General features: G+C 39.7%; 1 protein-coding gene and 1 pseudogene across 1 annotated transcript; one reads left to right on the plus strand and one right to left on the minus strand.

Annotated features, from left to right (window-relative positions):
• The first annotated feature begins 3,626 nt into the window (after positions 1–3,626).
• LOC143845610 (cytochrome P450 94B3-like) lies at positions 3,627–5,764 on the plus strand. The gene has a single exon (XM_077353991.1). The coding sequence runs from the start codon at positions 3,933–3,935 to the stop codon at positions 5,445–5,447; it is 1,515 nt and encodes a 504-aa protein (XP_077210106.1). The 5' UTR covers positions 3,627–3,932; the 3' UTR covers positions 5,448–5,764.
• A 7,473-nt stretch (positions 5,765–13,237) lies between these two features.
• On the minus strand, positions 13,238–15,025 carry LOC143846160 (cytochrome P450 94B3 pseudogene; annotated as a pseudogene).
• Between the last annotated feature and the right edge of the window lie 1,097 nt (positions 15,026–16,122).

Raw genomic sequence — 16,122 nt, forward strand, 5'->3', positions numbered from 1 at the left:
TTGTTTGCCCCCTTTTCTTCTCCCTCTACTATATTTAATACTACTCTTTCTACACTACAAGTGGGTGGCCCGGGAAAGAAAAGTTGAATAAATCATTTCCCTAGATACATGGAGGGATTTGCTGGGCAAATTCACATATGCCCATTTTCCCTATCCACACCATCCCACACATGTATGAAAAGATTATGATATTTCCCTTTCATGTCTCCATGCCATTTCTAACACATGTTTTCATCAGAAATCTCCATAAAAAAGATAATAAATAAGACTTGCACATTGAAGTCAATAGAGATGAGTTCAACTCAAAACAAATCATCAAAGATTCTACCTAACTTATGCACCAACCATCTTACGTTCCCTTGTGAATGATAATGAAACAAAATATCTTTCCAAAATGGGCCTTTTTTTTTTATACTGCCAAACCCTTCACCAGAAAGTCCAACCTTTGCAACGTTTTAAGGGAGATCCTCACATGTATTCAAAAAGGAATTTAGAGCTTTCTATCAAAAAAGAAAAGAAAATGAGCAAGTGAAATTAAGGACTGTAGACCCGTGAGCTCGGTGGGACCGGGTGATTCCTCCTAACCAAGAAGTTTTCATGAGGGTGCAAAAGTTTGCATGGTGGATTTTCCCCAAAAATTATCTCCATAGGATGATCCTAACCCTCATCACGTAGGTGCATTGTTGAAAGATGTACACCATTCGGTTGTTGAAGTTACTAGAAAAGTAAAAAGGAATGGAGTAGAATTATTGAAACCGACAATGGCCAATATCATTTGCCTAATTAAGATTGTCTACAGTGAGATTTAAAGGCCAAATAGCAGTGGCCCTGTCAAATGACATGAGTCACTGTATGTATGTAGGCATGTAGGTATGGGATTCGCTAGGCCATTTCGCGGTTTGCATGTGAGAAGAACAGCTAAAAAGTTAAATAAATAAGACAGATTCTGCCAAAAAGTTGACCTTTGTGTGGCTGTTCTCACATGTAAAAGCCAGCCGTGAAATGGCTTTCCGCTAAATTGCCTAGCAAATCCCATCAGTCAATTTATGGATAAATATCGGTATCTGAGAGGGTCCCACATATCTTACATACACTGGAAATAGTCAGGAATATTTCGAAGTATTTGAATATGGCCGGGACCTTCAAAAATTGGGGCTAGCCACCTTCTAGAGTTGTACGTGCATGACCCATGTCATATCATTTTCCACCACACTAATCGCATGGAAAAATATCAGGGTGTTATCAGAAAGACTATTTTTGGTGGCCCAGAAAGGTGTAACATGAGAGAGAGAGAGAGAGAGAGAGAGAGAGAGAGAGAGAGAGAGATTCTGTTTTGGTGGTGTCAAAGGACGGTGGGGCTGTTGAAGAGGTGATTCTTTTTGGCCAAGGACACGGACGTGAGTGGGTCCGAGAAGGCGAGGATTGCTCTCTTAGCTTTCCACCACGGAGCTTGTTATCAGTTAGTTTATAAAGAAAGGACACCGTGCATTGACACATACAAAAGCTATATACTGTACACATAAACCTCCTTGTATATCTCCTAAGCTTTACTAGTCTCTGACTTATTAAAAAGTTACATTGTATTAAGGGTGTGAATTCAGATTCACGCCTCAACTCGATAAGTCACTTCTCCTTTTATTGCTTTCAGTTCGTTACATACAAATCTACTACGACTACAATTAGTTTTGTGTATATTTGGAAACCCTAGTTCAATACTTTCTCGACAACATTAAGAACCTCCATGTAAAGCTCTAAGCTCAACTTAAGTCCATGGTATTAAAAAAAGTTTACTCTGTATTTAACATGGTTGTGGAACCAAGGTTTAAAATTTCAGTTTCGGTACCAGTTTCGGAATTTCGGTCAAAATTTGGTACAAAAATCAAAACCAATATTTTATTCAATATTAAATTTCGGCCGAAATTATCAAAATTTCGGTAATTTGGTTCGAATTTTCAGTGAAATATTAAATTAATTTTTTTAAAAAAAACAGATTTTTTGGGTCAAATTTCGGAAAAACCGAAATTTCGGCCGAAATAAATGACCATTTCGGTTTTTGGTGGTTTCGGTGTTGGTCTCCACTGAAATCCGAAATTTTGGATTTCGGTCGAAATTTAAAACCATGTGTGGAACTCAATACCTTGTGGTGTGATGTGATTGTTCTTTTTATACTTAAAAAGATATACAAAGAAAGGATACAATGGTGAGAAATTATAGAGGGTATATATGCAAAGGATTAGGATGAGATTAACGTACATGAAACGAAACTTGTTGAATAAATTAGTATAATGCTTGATCAAATTGTGGAGATACAAAGGATCGAAGTAAGAAACACAAGACTAAATTGTAATGGAGTATACAAGTAGGAAGTAGGCAAGGCAGGGCACTTAAGGCCGCTTTCTTTTAAAAACATTTATACCCCCACTTATGTAGGTGGCTACCGAAAATAAAGTCCTGACGATACCTACAAGTCCTAGCCCTCCGTATAGGGCTGCAACTCAGGTCGGGTCAGGTCGGGTCGGGTCGGGTTTTTTTTTCAGAAAACCCACAATTCCCAAACCCAACCCTACCCATGATAAATCTCGGGTCGAGTCGGGTTTTTTCACGTTGACGCAATTTTTTAAGGAAAATTCTTGTTTGGCAAGGCAACTCAACTCATAGAAGCAAAATTACACTCACATTACACTTGAATCAAACAATGATGTAATTACACTCACATTACACTTGAATCGAAGAATGCTGTAATTACAATCAAACAATGATGAATCAAACACTTGAATCAACTCAACTCATAGAAGCAGAAATTACACTCACATACTATAACAGTGCGTGCGTGGGTTTTCACTTTTAACTTTTAACTAACAATAGAAAAAAAAAATACATACTATAACTTATGTAACTCGGGTCGGGTCGGGTCGGGCCCCTTCAAACCCGGCTCGACCCAAGATTCATGCGGGCTTTTGGATGCTCAACCCGGCTCGACCCGAAACCTGAGAAACCTGAACCCAACCCGGGCTATTTTCAGGTCGGGTCGATGCGGGTCGGGTAAAACCCGGCTTGAGTTGCAGCCCTACCTCCGTAGTGGGATTGTACATTGTGGTACGGCCTATTTATTGTGGCCCAACAAATTAATGGTTCGGATCATTCTATGAACAGTTTGGATCATCCGATGACGTGGGCCCCCACAGTACTTGTTGAAAGATACTGGTCTTCATTTGCACAAACCATATAGAAACTCCCAAAAATAAAATAGGTGGGTGTAAATATTCAAAGGCCAAGTGGAGCCTTACGGGTATTTTCCCTTTGGTATTAAAAGAAAGTATCACTATTATGAATGACAAAGGCCATTTTGGATTGTAGGATTTGTTTTGGAAAATTTTGGAAAATTAATATTTTTTAGAATTTTCTGATTTTTCATTGTTTAGATGGACATTCATTTTACGATGATATCCCTCTAAATAAGCCATTAACATACCATTTTCATTTAAATTGTGGAAAGGAAAAAAGAAACCTAGGAAAAACTTTTCAGCCAGAATTAATGATTTTCCGGAAATCCAAACAGGGCCTAATTTGAAAATATAATTTGATCAAAATTGCGTGGAGAAGAAAGCCCTGCACATATGGTTGAGCAAATGGTAGCCTTGCCGACATGAAAACGGAAAAATAAAGGTCGGAGGGATAACGACCTCACTACATTTTTCCTCAAACCTCACCACCTTTTCCTTGTAATCTCACTTTCTCCTCCTACAAAACAAATGACTTATTCGCATTCTCTTCTCTTTTCGAGCTCGAAATAAATGTGATTTTTTTCCACTTTTTCTCATAGTCAAACACTCTCACTACCATATAACACCCCTCTCATCAGTCTCTACATAACATTCAAACTCCAAAACCTCTCATTTCCATCTCTATCTTCTCTATTCCTCACTTCATCCATGACCATCTTCAACCTTACACTGCCACTTCTTATACTCTCTCTCTTCTTCATCCTCTTACAAAGATTTCGCCATGGGACCCGAAATCTGACTGAGTTTTCTTCCCATGGCCCACCAACATACCCATTACTTGGATGCTTGATCTCCTTCTATCAAAATAGACACAATCTCTTAGATTGGTACACACAATTGTTAGCCCAATCGGGGACCCAAACCATTGTGGTTAGCCGATTGGGCGCGAGACGGACCATCATCACCGCGAACCCCGACAATGTGGAGTACATGCTCAAGACCAACTTCCATAACTTCCCCAAAGGCAAGCCCTTCACGGAAATGCTTGGCGACCTTCTTGGGCACGGAATTTTCAACGTGGACGGCGAGCTATGGCACACTCAACGCAAGTTAGCTAGCCACGAATTCACCACCAACTCACTACGAGAATTCGTGGTAAAAACTCTCGAATCCGAGGTTAATGACCGATTATTGCCTATTTTGGCCTCCGCGTGCCACTCCGGGGAAGTGGTGGACTTGCAAGAGTTGCTAAAGAGGTTCGCATTTGATACCATATGTAAGGTCTCATTAGGAACGGACCCGGGTTGCTTAGAGCCTTCATTGCCGGAATCCGGTCTAGCGAGCGCTTTTGATGTGGCGTCGGAGTTAAGTGCGAGGAGGGCGACTTCCCCCTTGTTCGCAATTTGGAAGGCGAAGCGGGTTTTGGGCATTGGGTCGGAGAGGCGGCTCAAGGAGGCAATTCGGGTAGTTCAGTTATCAGTAATGGAGATGATTAAACGTAAGAAGGTAAGAAATGAAGAAGAAGCTAATGAAAGCAAAGGGAGTGATCTTTTATCTAGGTTGATTTCTTGTGTTCATGATGAGAAGGTCATTAGAGATATGGTGATTAGTTTTATCATGGCAGGAAGGGACACTACATCATCTGCACTAACATGGCTCTTTTGGTTGCTCTCTTGCCACCCCCATATAAAAAAGGAGGTGGTGAAGGAGATGGTGGAAATATCAAAAGGGAAAGAGAGATTAGAGTATGGTGATTTGAAGGAGATGAATGTCTTAAAGGCTTGTTTGTGTGAAAGCATGAGATTGTACCCACCTGTGGCATGGGACTCTAAGCATGCCGCTGGTGGGGACACATTACCGGACGGCACCCACATCGGAAAGGGCGATAGGGTTACCTACTTTCCATATGGAATGGGGAGGATGGAGAGATTATGGGGGAAGGATTGCGAAGAATTCAAGCCGGATCGATGGTTGGAGTCAGAGGAGATTGTTTCACCTTTCAAGTTCCCTGTGTTTCAAGGTGGGCCTAGAATTTGTCTTGGGAAAGAGATGGCTTTCATTCAAATGAAGTATGTTGTTGCATCAATATTGCGGCGATTTGAGCTCCGGCCGGTCAGAAAAGACCGGCCGGTGTTCGTTCCTCTTCTCACAGCTTACATGGCTGGTGGGTTTAAGGTTAGAGTCCAGGAAAGGAAGATGGCACCTCTTTGTTTGGTACCCTAAACATATTATGGTGTGGTTGGTTGTTCTTAAATAGGAAAGAGAGTAGAGTTGTAGTAGACTAGTGATTTAAAGGGAAAAATCTCTATTTTATACATTTTGTAACTGTATAAACATAGAGAGATGATATTTTCAACCCCTCTACAGTAAGCATGCGCCCCTTATAACGTGGTACAGTGAGCAACTTCAACGCTTTTTAACGTCAATCATGTTAAAAGTGGGGCGAATGCGTACTACGGGAGTGAAAATATCATTGCCCTAAACATATTTGCCTTTACCAACAATGAAGTTTTTTTTTTCCCACGAAAAATAACTCATGGTTTATGGTTTGATTTGTCTTTACTTTTTCACCAGTAGGGAAAACATACATGTGTGTCATTTTCTCTTCACTCCCCCCCTCCCTCCGCTCTCCCAAAAAAAACACAAGAGAAAAAAAGAAGATGACAAGTAGGCTATAATGTGTTGGAAAGTGTCTTGTTTCTATGAAGACTTGTGCCTAATAAAAGGCTATTATGTGTTGGCAAGTGTCTTGTTCCTATGAAGACTTTTGCCTAATATAGGTGGCTGTGGAATAAAAAAAAAATAGGCGTATGATATAAAAAGGCTACAAAGACCTAAAGTGTGTGGGGTATTAAAAACATCTGTGTGTTTGTGAGAGAGAGAGAGAGAGAGAGGGGGGGGGAGAGGAAGAATTCTTCCTTCTTTTTTATAGGTAGAGAGAATTCTTCTTGGTTTCTCTTTGGGTAGTCATGTGGACGGTCTTGGTTGAGAGGGTATGGAAAGAGTTGTGATTTGCAGGTTAATCCTCTCGTAGTGGAAGATTGTGATCTAGTAGACGTAGGCATCTTTGTTGAACCACGTGAATCAGATTTGCCCGGTGGATTTCTCAACATTACGAGAAATGAATTGGGTGTCATGCCTAATTTTAAGGGTGTAGGTAGAAGCACCCTTTTGACAAAAGGGCTTGAGAGAGAGAAAGTATAATTTTTTTTTGTTACCAATAACTCCCTAACCTGAGAAATATATATTGATTAGTCATCAAGGACCACGATTGTCTAAAATTATTGTCTACTGAGTTAAATTTTTGTCTAAAATTATTTCTACTAGTTGCTAGGCAATTTCTTGGAAAGCAATTTCGTGGCTCACTTTTGTAGGAGAGAGCAGACACACGGGCTCACTTTAATTTTTAGCACTTTTGTAGGAGAGAAGCCACAGGCTCACTTTTTCGCAGATTTTGATTCCCTTATTTCTAATAAGTCCATCAAAACTATTACTGTTATCATACATGGGATTGGCTAACGTCTATCGCAGAAGGCTTTTCGCGGATGGTCCGTTGCATCTGACAGCGGCCACAGAGTGAATGAAGACAAAATCTGCCGAAAAGTGAGCCTTTGGCCAAGTCACGCACTCACAGTCCTCAATATTCAATACGTCGGGTATATCGCACAAGCCACTAGAGTCTGACCAAAGCAACCTGTGAATATCGTCATCCAGATACAGAGTATACCGCATCCCACGTATTGGAACATCTAGATACCGCACAAGCCACTAGAGCCTGACCAAAGCATCCTGAGTATCGAATACACAACTATAACACAATCCATGCATCACACAGCATGACATGAAATCCGTGTATATCGGTATGCAAAATTAATGTGCACAACGCGATATGGAATGATAGATTAGCGTATAACATTATAAAGTATGGATTTCACGGCAATAGATTATGAAGAGTAAACTGGCATGCCAGGTCCTAACTTTTTGAAGTTCAGGATAAGCATCAGCAAGATGATCAAGTTTTTAAGTATTATATCATCACTGAAATTACCAACAGATAGGTATAACTGAATACGTATCCTACCCAATTATTGGTCGAAACAATAGGGTTCTTTCTAGAGTACGAATTCCCATAGATCCAACGTCAAAACGTACCTCATCAAGAGTTTCCTCAACTTCACGAATCCAAGGGTCGATCACCTATCATCACATATCACCCCATCATTAGAGAGATTTTGGGATGAAGAACACATGAGGAGAATACCAAAAGTCCAAGCCGAACCCAAAAAAACCTACAAGATAACCCTTGCGAACATAGCCCTCTACATACGGTCGACCGTCCAAGGGACTCCCATGAACAAAGTCTCCCACAGTCAACTATGCGCACTCTGTTCGGGTTTTGTGAATTCTTTCCGATTTATTCCAAGTTTTACAACTCTCCGATCTTCCAAATTGATCGCGGTTGGATCCATTGGACTCCTTGTGGTGAGAGGGTTCCTTCAAATCCAATCCGGCCACCGGAAACTCATTGGACAGCGATCGGAGAAGATATAGGGTTTGGGGTTATAAATCATTGTATCTTCTTCCTTGGGCATTATAAACAATCAAACTCGTGTTATACGGAGTCTCTGCAAAGAACAGACCCTAAGAACACCGTTTGAGGGAGAGGAATGAGCCGGGGAAGAAGATACAATGATATCTAATTATTAAACGGAAGAAACTACCGACTTTCACAACTCAAAAAACATATTCTCAAAGTTTAGGAGGTTTTCTTATCTTGATTACGATCTCAGGCTTCAAGATGCAATCCTCCCAAGTCTCCCACACAATTTTTCTCCTCACCCACAGCCTCCCTTAGGTTTTGCAAATTCTCTGTAGGTTTTAGCTAAAGATTAGTATTGATATTAACTTAAGAGAAGACCTAATTACCTAACTAGGGTTGGATGAAAAAGTCCCTCTTTATTGGAAAATTGCACTAGGGGCATTTTGGGATATTTCAAAAGCTATTCTTATGAAAAAATCATTTGGCATAGCATTTATGGACCAATGGTAATTTATCAAAACATGGTCGTGCAGATATCAATAGCCTATATATGTGTGTGTGGGTGTATGTGTTCATGCACCGGAGCTTGTTGTTATTAAATAGCAAAAAGAAGAGGCTAGTTGTAGGCTAAGGATTTTAAGGAAAAATATCTCAATTTTTTATATTTTGTGACTATATACCTAAATTTGTCATTTGAACAAAGTTATTGTTTTCCACAAAAACAAATGGGAATTGATATCCCCCTAAAGGGATAAAATCCCTTTAACGGTTTCTTTGAGAATGGTTCACTGAGGATAAATTTGAAGTTTTTCTTTGCCTCAATGGTCTACAAAAACAAAATGATGTATGAAAAAAGGGTGGAAATATCATTTCCCTCTTTTTTTATTTCTCATTTTCAAGGATTGATTGGTGTGATATTTACCTTTTCACATGCAATTAGAGTGGTGGAAAACATGCACTAACACAGCCTTTAGATTACTAAAAGTTGGACACAATGATGTCAGGGGGGGCATTCCTTGACGGGGCCCACCTCAATTAGTACTGTTAATGCTGTTTGTTGGCAATTGCAACTATCAAATCAATAATACAATTGACGCCTTCAACACATTTATTAATCAGTGCAATTATTGGGCCATGAATCATCCCTCAATCTTTATATTTGGAGTCTTATGGAGAGAGCATTGATCGATTAAGAGCTTGTTTGGATACCCAAAGTATTGTTTGCATGTAACTCTTATACGTGTATGGAGTCTTCTAGATTCACAGGCTCCCTTGACCAATGGGGGCGTCCTTTGCCCCTTATTTTGCAAGGGTGCCTGTGAATCTAGCATTCCTCTGTATACAAATAGTGAAAATAAATAATTTAGTATGCATATTAAATAATGGATTCCAAAGCATTAAGTTTACATACATATGCTAGTGCTACAATTTCCTTATAGTGGCAAAAACTACAAACACCAACTTAAAGTTTAGATTATTTCTAGTGTCGATCAAATCGTTGATACACTCACTAAATTGATCTATTCAATACAAACATTGTTTTATTTTGGGAAATGATATATCCGCCCCTTTTGATCACTAGGAACACCCCCTGTCAGTGCATCAGTGACTAAAGAGGGGCTGTTGTACTTATGTCCGAAGAATTCAATGCCCCTGATTGCCACAAACACTGACAGGGGGTGTTCCTAGTGATCAAAAGGGACGGATATATCACTTCCCTTTATTTTTTGTAAGACAAGCTCATAGAGACTTCCTCGGAGTTTTGTTTGATAGTTTCAAATTATTTTTATTTTTTACGAAATTGATCTATTCAAAGAGACATTTCTTTTTTGTAAAATCGAATTTTCACTTAAAAGACACTTTAGTTGTGACACTTTCATGTCTTCATTTTCCAAAATATAAAAGGATTATTGTCTTATTTCAAATTAAAACAATCTTAGAGAATGGTCTAGGGTCTCTAGAATTGTGTTGTTCCTTTCTTCCCTTCCACTCCATCTAAGTGCGGGCATCCTAGTTGCTATTGAACTCGGGGTGCATCCCTTGATCATATTAGTTGTAGGCATTGTATCCTCCAACTTTATTTCCTGGTAGATAACTACATAAGTGAGGGAATAAATTTCTTTAAAAGAAAGCCTTAAGTGCCTCGCCTTGCCTACTTCCTACTTATATACTTCGTTACAATTTCGTCTTGTGTTTCTTACTTTGATCTTTTGTACCTCCACAATTTTATCAAATATTATATCAATTTGTCTCAACAAGTTTAGCTTATGAAGGCATGTTAAGGAAAGGGTTGATGCAAAATCTCCACTACCTCAATCTAAATTCACACCCTTAATACAGTGTAATAACATTTTTATATATCAGAGACTAGTAGAGTTTAGGAGAGTTACAAGGATGTTTACGTAAATTAAGATCCCAACTAAACGTAGTTTTAAGGCTTCTAATCTTACTTTTTATGTACATAGTATCTACTTTTGTATGCATCAATGACCGGTGTCCTGTCATTGAAAACTAACTGATAACGAACTGCATGAGAGATTACATTAAAAAAAAAGTGAAAGAATCACCTTCTCCGACCCACTCACGTCCCCATCCGTCCCATGGTTTTAGCCACAAGAATCACCTCTTCAACACCCCCACCGTCCTTCGAAACCACTAAAACGAGTCTCTCTCTCTCACACACACATCTTTATTGTCCATAAATGGATGGAAACGTTTTCTTTCTTTTTTTTTCCTTTTTTGTTGTGATTGAGGACACCCTCTGATATTTTCCCATGCAATTAGCGTGAGCGAAAAAGACATGGGTCATGCACATACAACTAGAAGGTGGCTAGCCCCAATGTTTGAAGGTCCAAATTAACCCTCTGATATGGTCCGCTGCTCGATCTATAGTGAATATTTTGAAATATTTCCGAATATTTCCAATGGATACTGATCTTGGCACTACCATTTTTTTAATAATTGCACAAGCTTAGCTTGTCTTTTCTCCTTTAAATGGCTTCTGAGAGCTTTTGTGAATTACAGCAACCTTTGATAGCTATGTTAAATAATAAAAAGACAACCTTTGATAGCCATTTCCAATGTGTCTACATATATTGGACTCACTGCTTTTTGGCCATAAAATCTCAATGTAGACAATTTTAATTAGGCAAACGATATTGGCCGTGCTTGGTTACAAAAATGCACTGCGTTTCCTTTTACTTTTTTTAATTAACTTCAACAACTGAATGGTTTAGAATGGTTTAGATCTTTGAACAATGCACCTATGTGCGGACATCTACAGATCTTAGATGATTTTTGGGGAAGTCCTATTTAAGTTGGGGCCCAATAAATTAATGGTTTGGATCTTCGAACAAGGTAAGCCCAATGAATTGCCTAATAAATACACGTTATATAATGTTCGTACATAGGTGCAAGTATTTTTTTTTTTTTACCCATAAAAAAGTATTTTTTTAAATAGAGTAGGGCCCACCTAATTCAAAGATCCAAAACATTCAGTCATTGGGACACAACTTAAATAGGCCGTTCTCCGAAAATCATCTCCATAGGATGATCCTAACCATTCGATCTGTAGACATTTCGTATATGGTGTAGTTTGTCTATAGATTATTGGATCCAGATCAACCAAACAAACCCTCTCTTTGTATTTTTATAATCTTATTTTCTTTTTAACGAAATAAAGAAGGCACTCCTATGTCATGTAACAAATTACACGTACAAATAAAAAAAATAGTGAAGAACATCAAATTGGGGATTCCATGTGAAATCAAAGATCCCACATTGAAAAAGTGAACGGATGCGGAAGGGCTGATAAGGACTTGGGCAGTTGGGCCCCTTTCGCTCTATCTACAGAATTGTCACATGTATAAAAATGAGTTAGAAGGGGTGTCGATATTATTTCCTTATGAATATTGCGCTTTATGTTGTATATATGTGGTTGAAACTTGAAAGTACCCAATATGTGGAGAGAACAATAGAGAAAAAGCTTTAAACCCACGAGGGGTCACGAAGGAATTAGTCCGCAATGTACTAATAGCATGGGGTGTGGCAATATCAATTCCATGGTCTGTTGTTTTAATTGATATTTCCACACCCCTCATTTTCCCTTGCTATTAGTGCATTGCGGTTTAGGTTCCTCCACAACTTTATATATCCGCAGCAGTTTTGTCCTTTTTTAGTGGGAAGTTATATATCCGCCCCTTTCTATTACTTGGGACACCCAAAATCAGTGTACGTGGCAATCTGGGCAGTGGAATACTCCTCCCATGACGTAAGTTTGATCCTGTGCCAGTCATAGATACACTAGATTCGAGTGTGCCAAGTAATGGAAAGGGGCGGATATATCACTTCCCTTTTTCTTTAGGCCCTGTTTGGTTTACAAGAATTTCCTAGAAAATTATGGAAAGGAAAATATATGTAAAGTTTCGTACCTTTTTACACACAAAAAAAAAAAGATGACTTGAACCCACCCTATTCAATTTTTACTTACGGACCTTCAATTTATGATAATATCCTTCTAAATTAACCATAATCATATTGTTTCCTTTAAATTGTAGAAAGAAAAAATTCCTAAGAAAATTCCATCGGAAATGTTTTTTCTTGCAATCCAAACCGAGCCTTATGGAGAGAACAAAAATACCAAGAATGGCGTACTTCAACACTGACTGATCAGCCCGTTACCTATATTTCCGACTCTCGAATGGAAGGTTTGGGTGATTTGCACGCAATAGATTTTGAAAGTGGAGTCACAAGATGCACACCAAGATTTGCGTTTTTTGCTTGGTTCAACTACTTTGCCTATAGCTACGGGCGAGAACACAATCCACTATGGGATTATAAAACAAAACTGCACTTTCCTTGCCTTGTCAATCAAGATCGTGCATATGGAATACGCAACGAGCTCTCTCTCTCTCTCACACACAGTCACACACACACTAGATTTTTTTTTATGTCATAGGTTTTCCAAAATAACCATTGATATACCACCATATTTTTATAATTGCACTAGCAGACTTTTGAGGAATGATTTACGCAAGGGCGCCCTTGCATAAAGAGCCAGAAAAGTTTCCTTGATTGGATCCACGTCATTAAATGTAACGGATTTTATTTTTCCAACTGATTTTAAAACGTAACCGAAAATGACATGGATCCAATCAAGGGCCTTCTCTGGATCTCTACGCAAGGCCTCCCTTGCCTCTATCATTCCTCTAGTCTTTTATGACTTATCAGCTGTCAAACGTTTATTACAATTCCCAAAAAGCTCTCGGAAACCGATTAAAACAGAAAAGAGTCAAAAGACCACAGTTCGTGCAATCAATAATCAAAACATGGTAGTGCCCATATCATTAGCCTTTCCAAAACCGAAAAAAATAGTGTTTTCTATGGCCTCCATATTAGGGAAAAGTCATCATAGAAACAAGACACTTTCCAATAGAGATAATAGCCTAGTCGTAATCTTTTTTGAGAGGGAGGGCGGAGGGAGAACGAAATGACACCCATGTATACTTTTCCTACTTCTGAAAAGCTAAAGACAAATCAAACCACGAATTTGTTTTTGTGGAAAACACTAACTTTGAATGTTGAACATGACAAATCTATTTATATAGACACAAAATATATAAAATATATTGAGATTTTTCTCCTATAAATCCTTGGTCTACGACAAGACTATTCTCTTTCCTACTTAGGAACAACCACACGCCCACCATCATCTATGTTTAGGGTACCAAAAAAAGAGGTGCCATTTTCCTTTCTTGGACTCTAACCTTAAACCCACCAGCCATGTGAGCTGTGAGCAGAGGAACAAACACTGGCTGATCATTCCCGACCGGCCGGAGCTCGAATCGCAGTAAAATCGAAGCAACAACATACTTCATTTGAATGAAAGCCATCTCTTTCCCAAGACAAATTCTAGGCCCACCTTGAAACACAGGGAACTTGTAAGGTGAAACAATCTTCTCCTTCCCCAACCATCGATTCGGCTTGAATTCTTCGCAGTCCTTCCCCCATAATCTCTCCATTCTCCCCATCCCATAAGGAAAATAAGTAACCCTATCGCCCTTTCGAACACGGGTCCCATCCGGTAATGTGTCCCCACCAGCGGCATGCTTAGAGTCCCATGCCACAGGTGGATACAACCGCATGCTTTCACACAAGCAAGCCTTCAAGACCTTCATCTCCTTCAAATTAGAGTAGTCTAATCTCTCCTTCCCTTTTGATATTTCCACCACCTCCTTCACCACCTCCTTTTCTATATGGGAGTGAGAAGAGAGCAACCAAAATAGCCATGTTAGTGCAGATGATGTAGTGTCCCTTCCTGCCATGATAAAACTTATCACCATATCTCTTATAACCTTCTCATCATGAACACCAGAAATCAACCTTGACAAAAGATCGCCCTCTTTGCTTTCTTGTGCTTCTCCTTCTTTTCTAACCTTCTTACTAATCATCTCCATTACTGATAATTGAACTAGCCCAATTGCCTCCTTGAGCCGCCTCTCCGACCCGATGCCCAAAACCCGCTTCGCCTTCCAGATAGGGTGCATGAGGGAAGTCCCCCGCCTCGCACTTAACTCAGATGCCACATCGAAGGCCGTCGCGAGACTGGATTCCGGCAATGAAGGCTCTAAGCAACCCGGGTCCATACCCAATGAGACCTTACATATGGTATCAAATGCGAACCTCTTTAGCAACTCTTGCAAGTCCACCACTTCCCCGGTGTGGCACGCCGAGGCCAAAATAGGCAATAATCGGTCACTAACTTCGGATTCAAGAGCTTTTACCACGAATTCTCGTAGCGAATTGGTGGTGAATTCATGGCTCGCTAACTTGCGTTGGGTGTGCCATAGCTCGCCGTCCACATTGAAAATTCCGTGCCCGAGAAAATCGCCTAGAATTTCCGTGAAGGGCTTGCCTTTGGGGAAGTTATGGAAGTTGGTCTTGAGCATGTACTCCACATTGTCGGGGTTCGCAGTGATGATGGTCCGTCTCGCGCCCAATCGGCTAACCACGATGGTTTGGGTCCCCGATTGGGCTAACAATTGTGTGTACCAATCTAAGAGATTGTGTCTATTTTGATAGAAGGAGATCAAGCATCCAAGAAATGGGTATGTTGGTGGGCCATGGGAAGAAAACCCAGTTAGATTTCGGGCCCCACGGCAGAATCTTTGTAAGGAGATGAAGAAGAGAGAGAGTAATAGAAGTTGTAGTGTAAGGTGGAAGATGGACATGGATGAAGAGAGGAATAGAGAAGAGATGGAAATGAGAGGTTTTGGAGTTGAATATGTAGAGAGTGGTAAAAGGGTTTTATATAGTGGTGAAGGACCGGCATGATAGCTTTTGACTTGGAGAAAAAGGGGAAAAATCACATTTAAATCGAGCTTAAAAATGAGAAGAGAATTCGACTAAGTCATTTGTTTTGTAGGAGGAGAGGTGGTGAGGTCTTAGAAAATATTGTGAGGTCGGTATTATCCCTTCGACTTATATATTTTCTGTTTTCGTGTCGGCAACGCACCCAATTGCTCAACTATGTGTTGTGGATGGCTCTCTTCTAGACGAAATTTTGAGCGAAGAACATTTTCCAATTAGGCCCGTTCAGATTGCAGGAAAAACTTTTCCTAGAATTTTTTTTTTCTTTCCACAATTTAATGAAAATGATTTGTTGATGGCTTATTTGTACCGGGCTCGTTCAAGTTGGTTTTAATTTTTTGTGTGAGCAAACAATGGCATCAGAAAAATCGAGATGATATTCTCACCCCTGTCCCGGCAGTACGCATGTGCCCCCCTTATAGTGTGATTTGACGTCAGCAGTTGGCAACTTTAAAGCTTTTTTACGCCAAATCAACTTAACAGGGGAGCGCATGCGTACTGCGGGGGTAGTTTCATTGCCAAACTTTTCCACAAAGCAAATCCTACAATCCAGAATGGCCTTTAAGTAATCAAAACATATGTAAAGGTGAAAAACCGTACTGAGGGTTCCCATTTGGATGCTCAAAAGACTGCTAAAATCAAAGTACAATTGAACAATGTCACATTTTCCACATTTTCCAATTCTTAGCTTTCTCCGGCTGCCATTTAATTCACATGGCAGTCTTTGAGCGCCGTAAGTAAAGAAATATGAATATGTGGTCCTATACCCGTGCTTCTATGTTACATGTATATATCCATTAAGGAATCTTCATTTTCTTAAGCATCTCAACTATATTCATCTAAGCATCTCAAAAACCATACTTCTATATAAGGGAATTGCTAGCGTCCATCACAAAAGGCATTTCGCGGCTGGTCTGTCGCATGTCAGACCAGCCACCTCTTTAATGGAGACAACAACTTTTGTCTCCATCAACGAGGTGGTTGTTTTGA

The sequence above is a fragment of the Tasmannia lanceolata genome, unplaced genomic scaffold (assembly GCF_043159265.1).
Source record: "Tasmannia lanceolata isolate RefF3 unplaced genomic scaffold, GAP_Taslan_0.1 ptg000015l, whole genome shotgun sequence".
Classification (NCBI taxonomy): domain Eukaryota; kingdom Viridiplantae; phylum Streptophyta; class Magnoliopsida; order Canellales; family Winteraceae; genus Tasmannia; species Tasmannia lanceolata.

Excerpts from the sequence above, each read along its gene's own strand:
- LOC143845610 (XM_077353991.1), top strand. The coding sequence starts at position 3,933 with ATGACCATCTTCAACCTTACACTGCCACTTCTTATACTCTCTCTCTTC.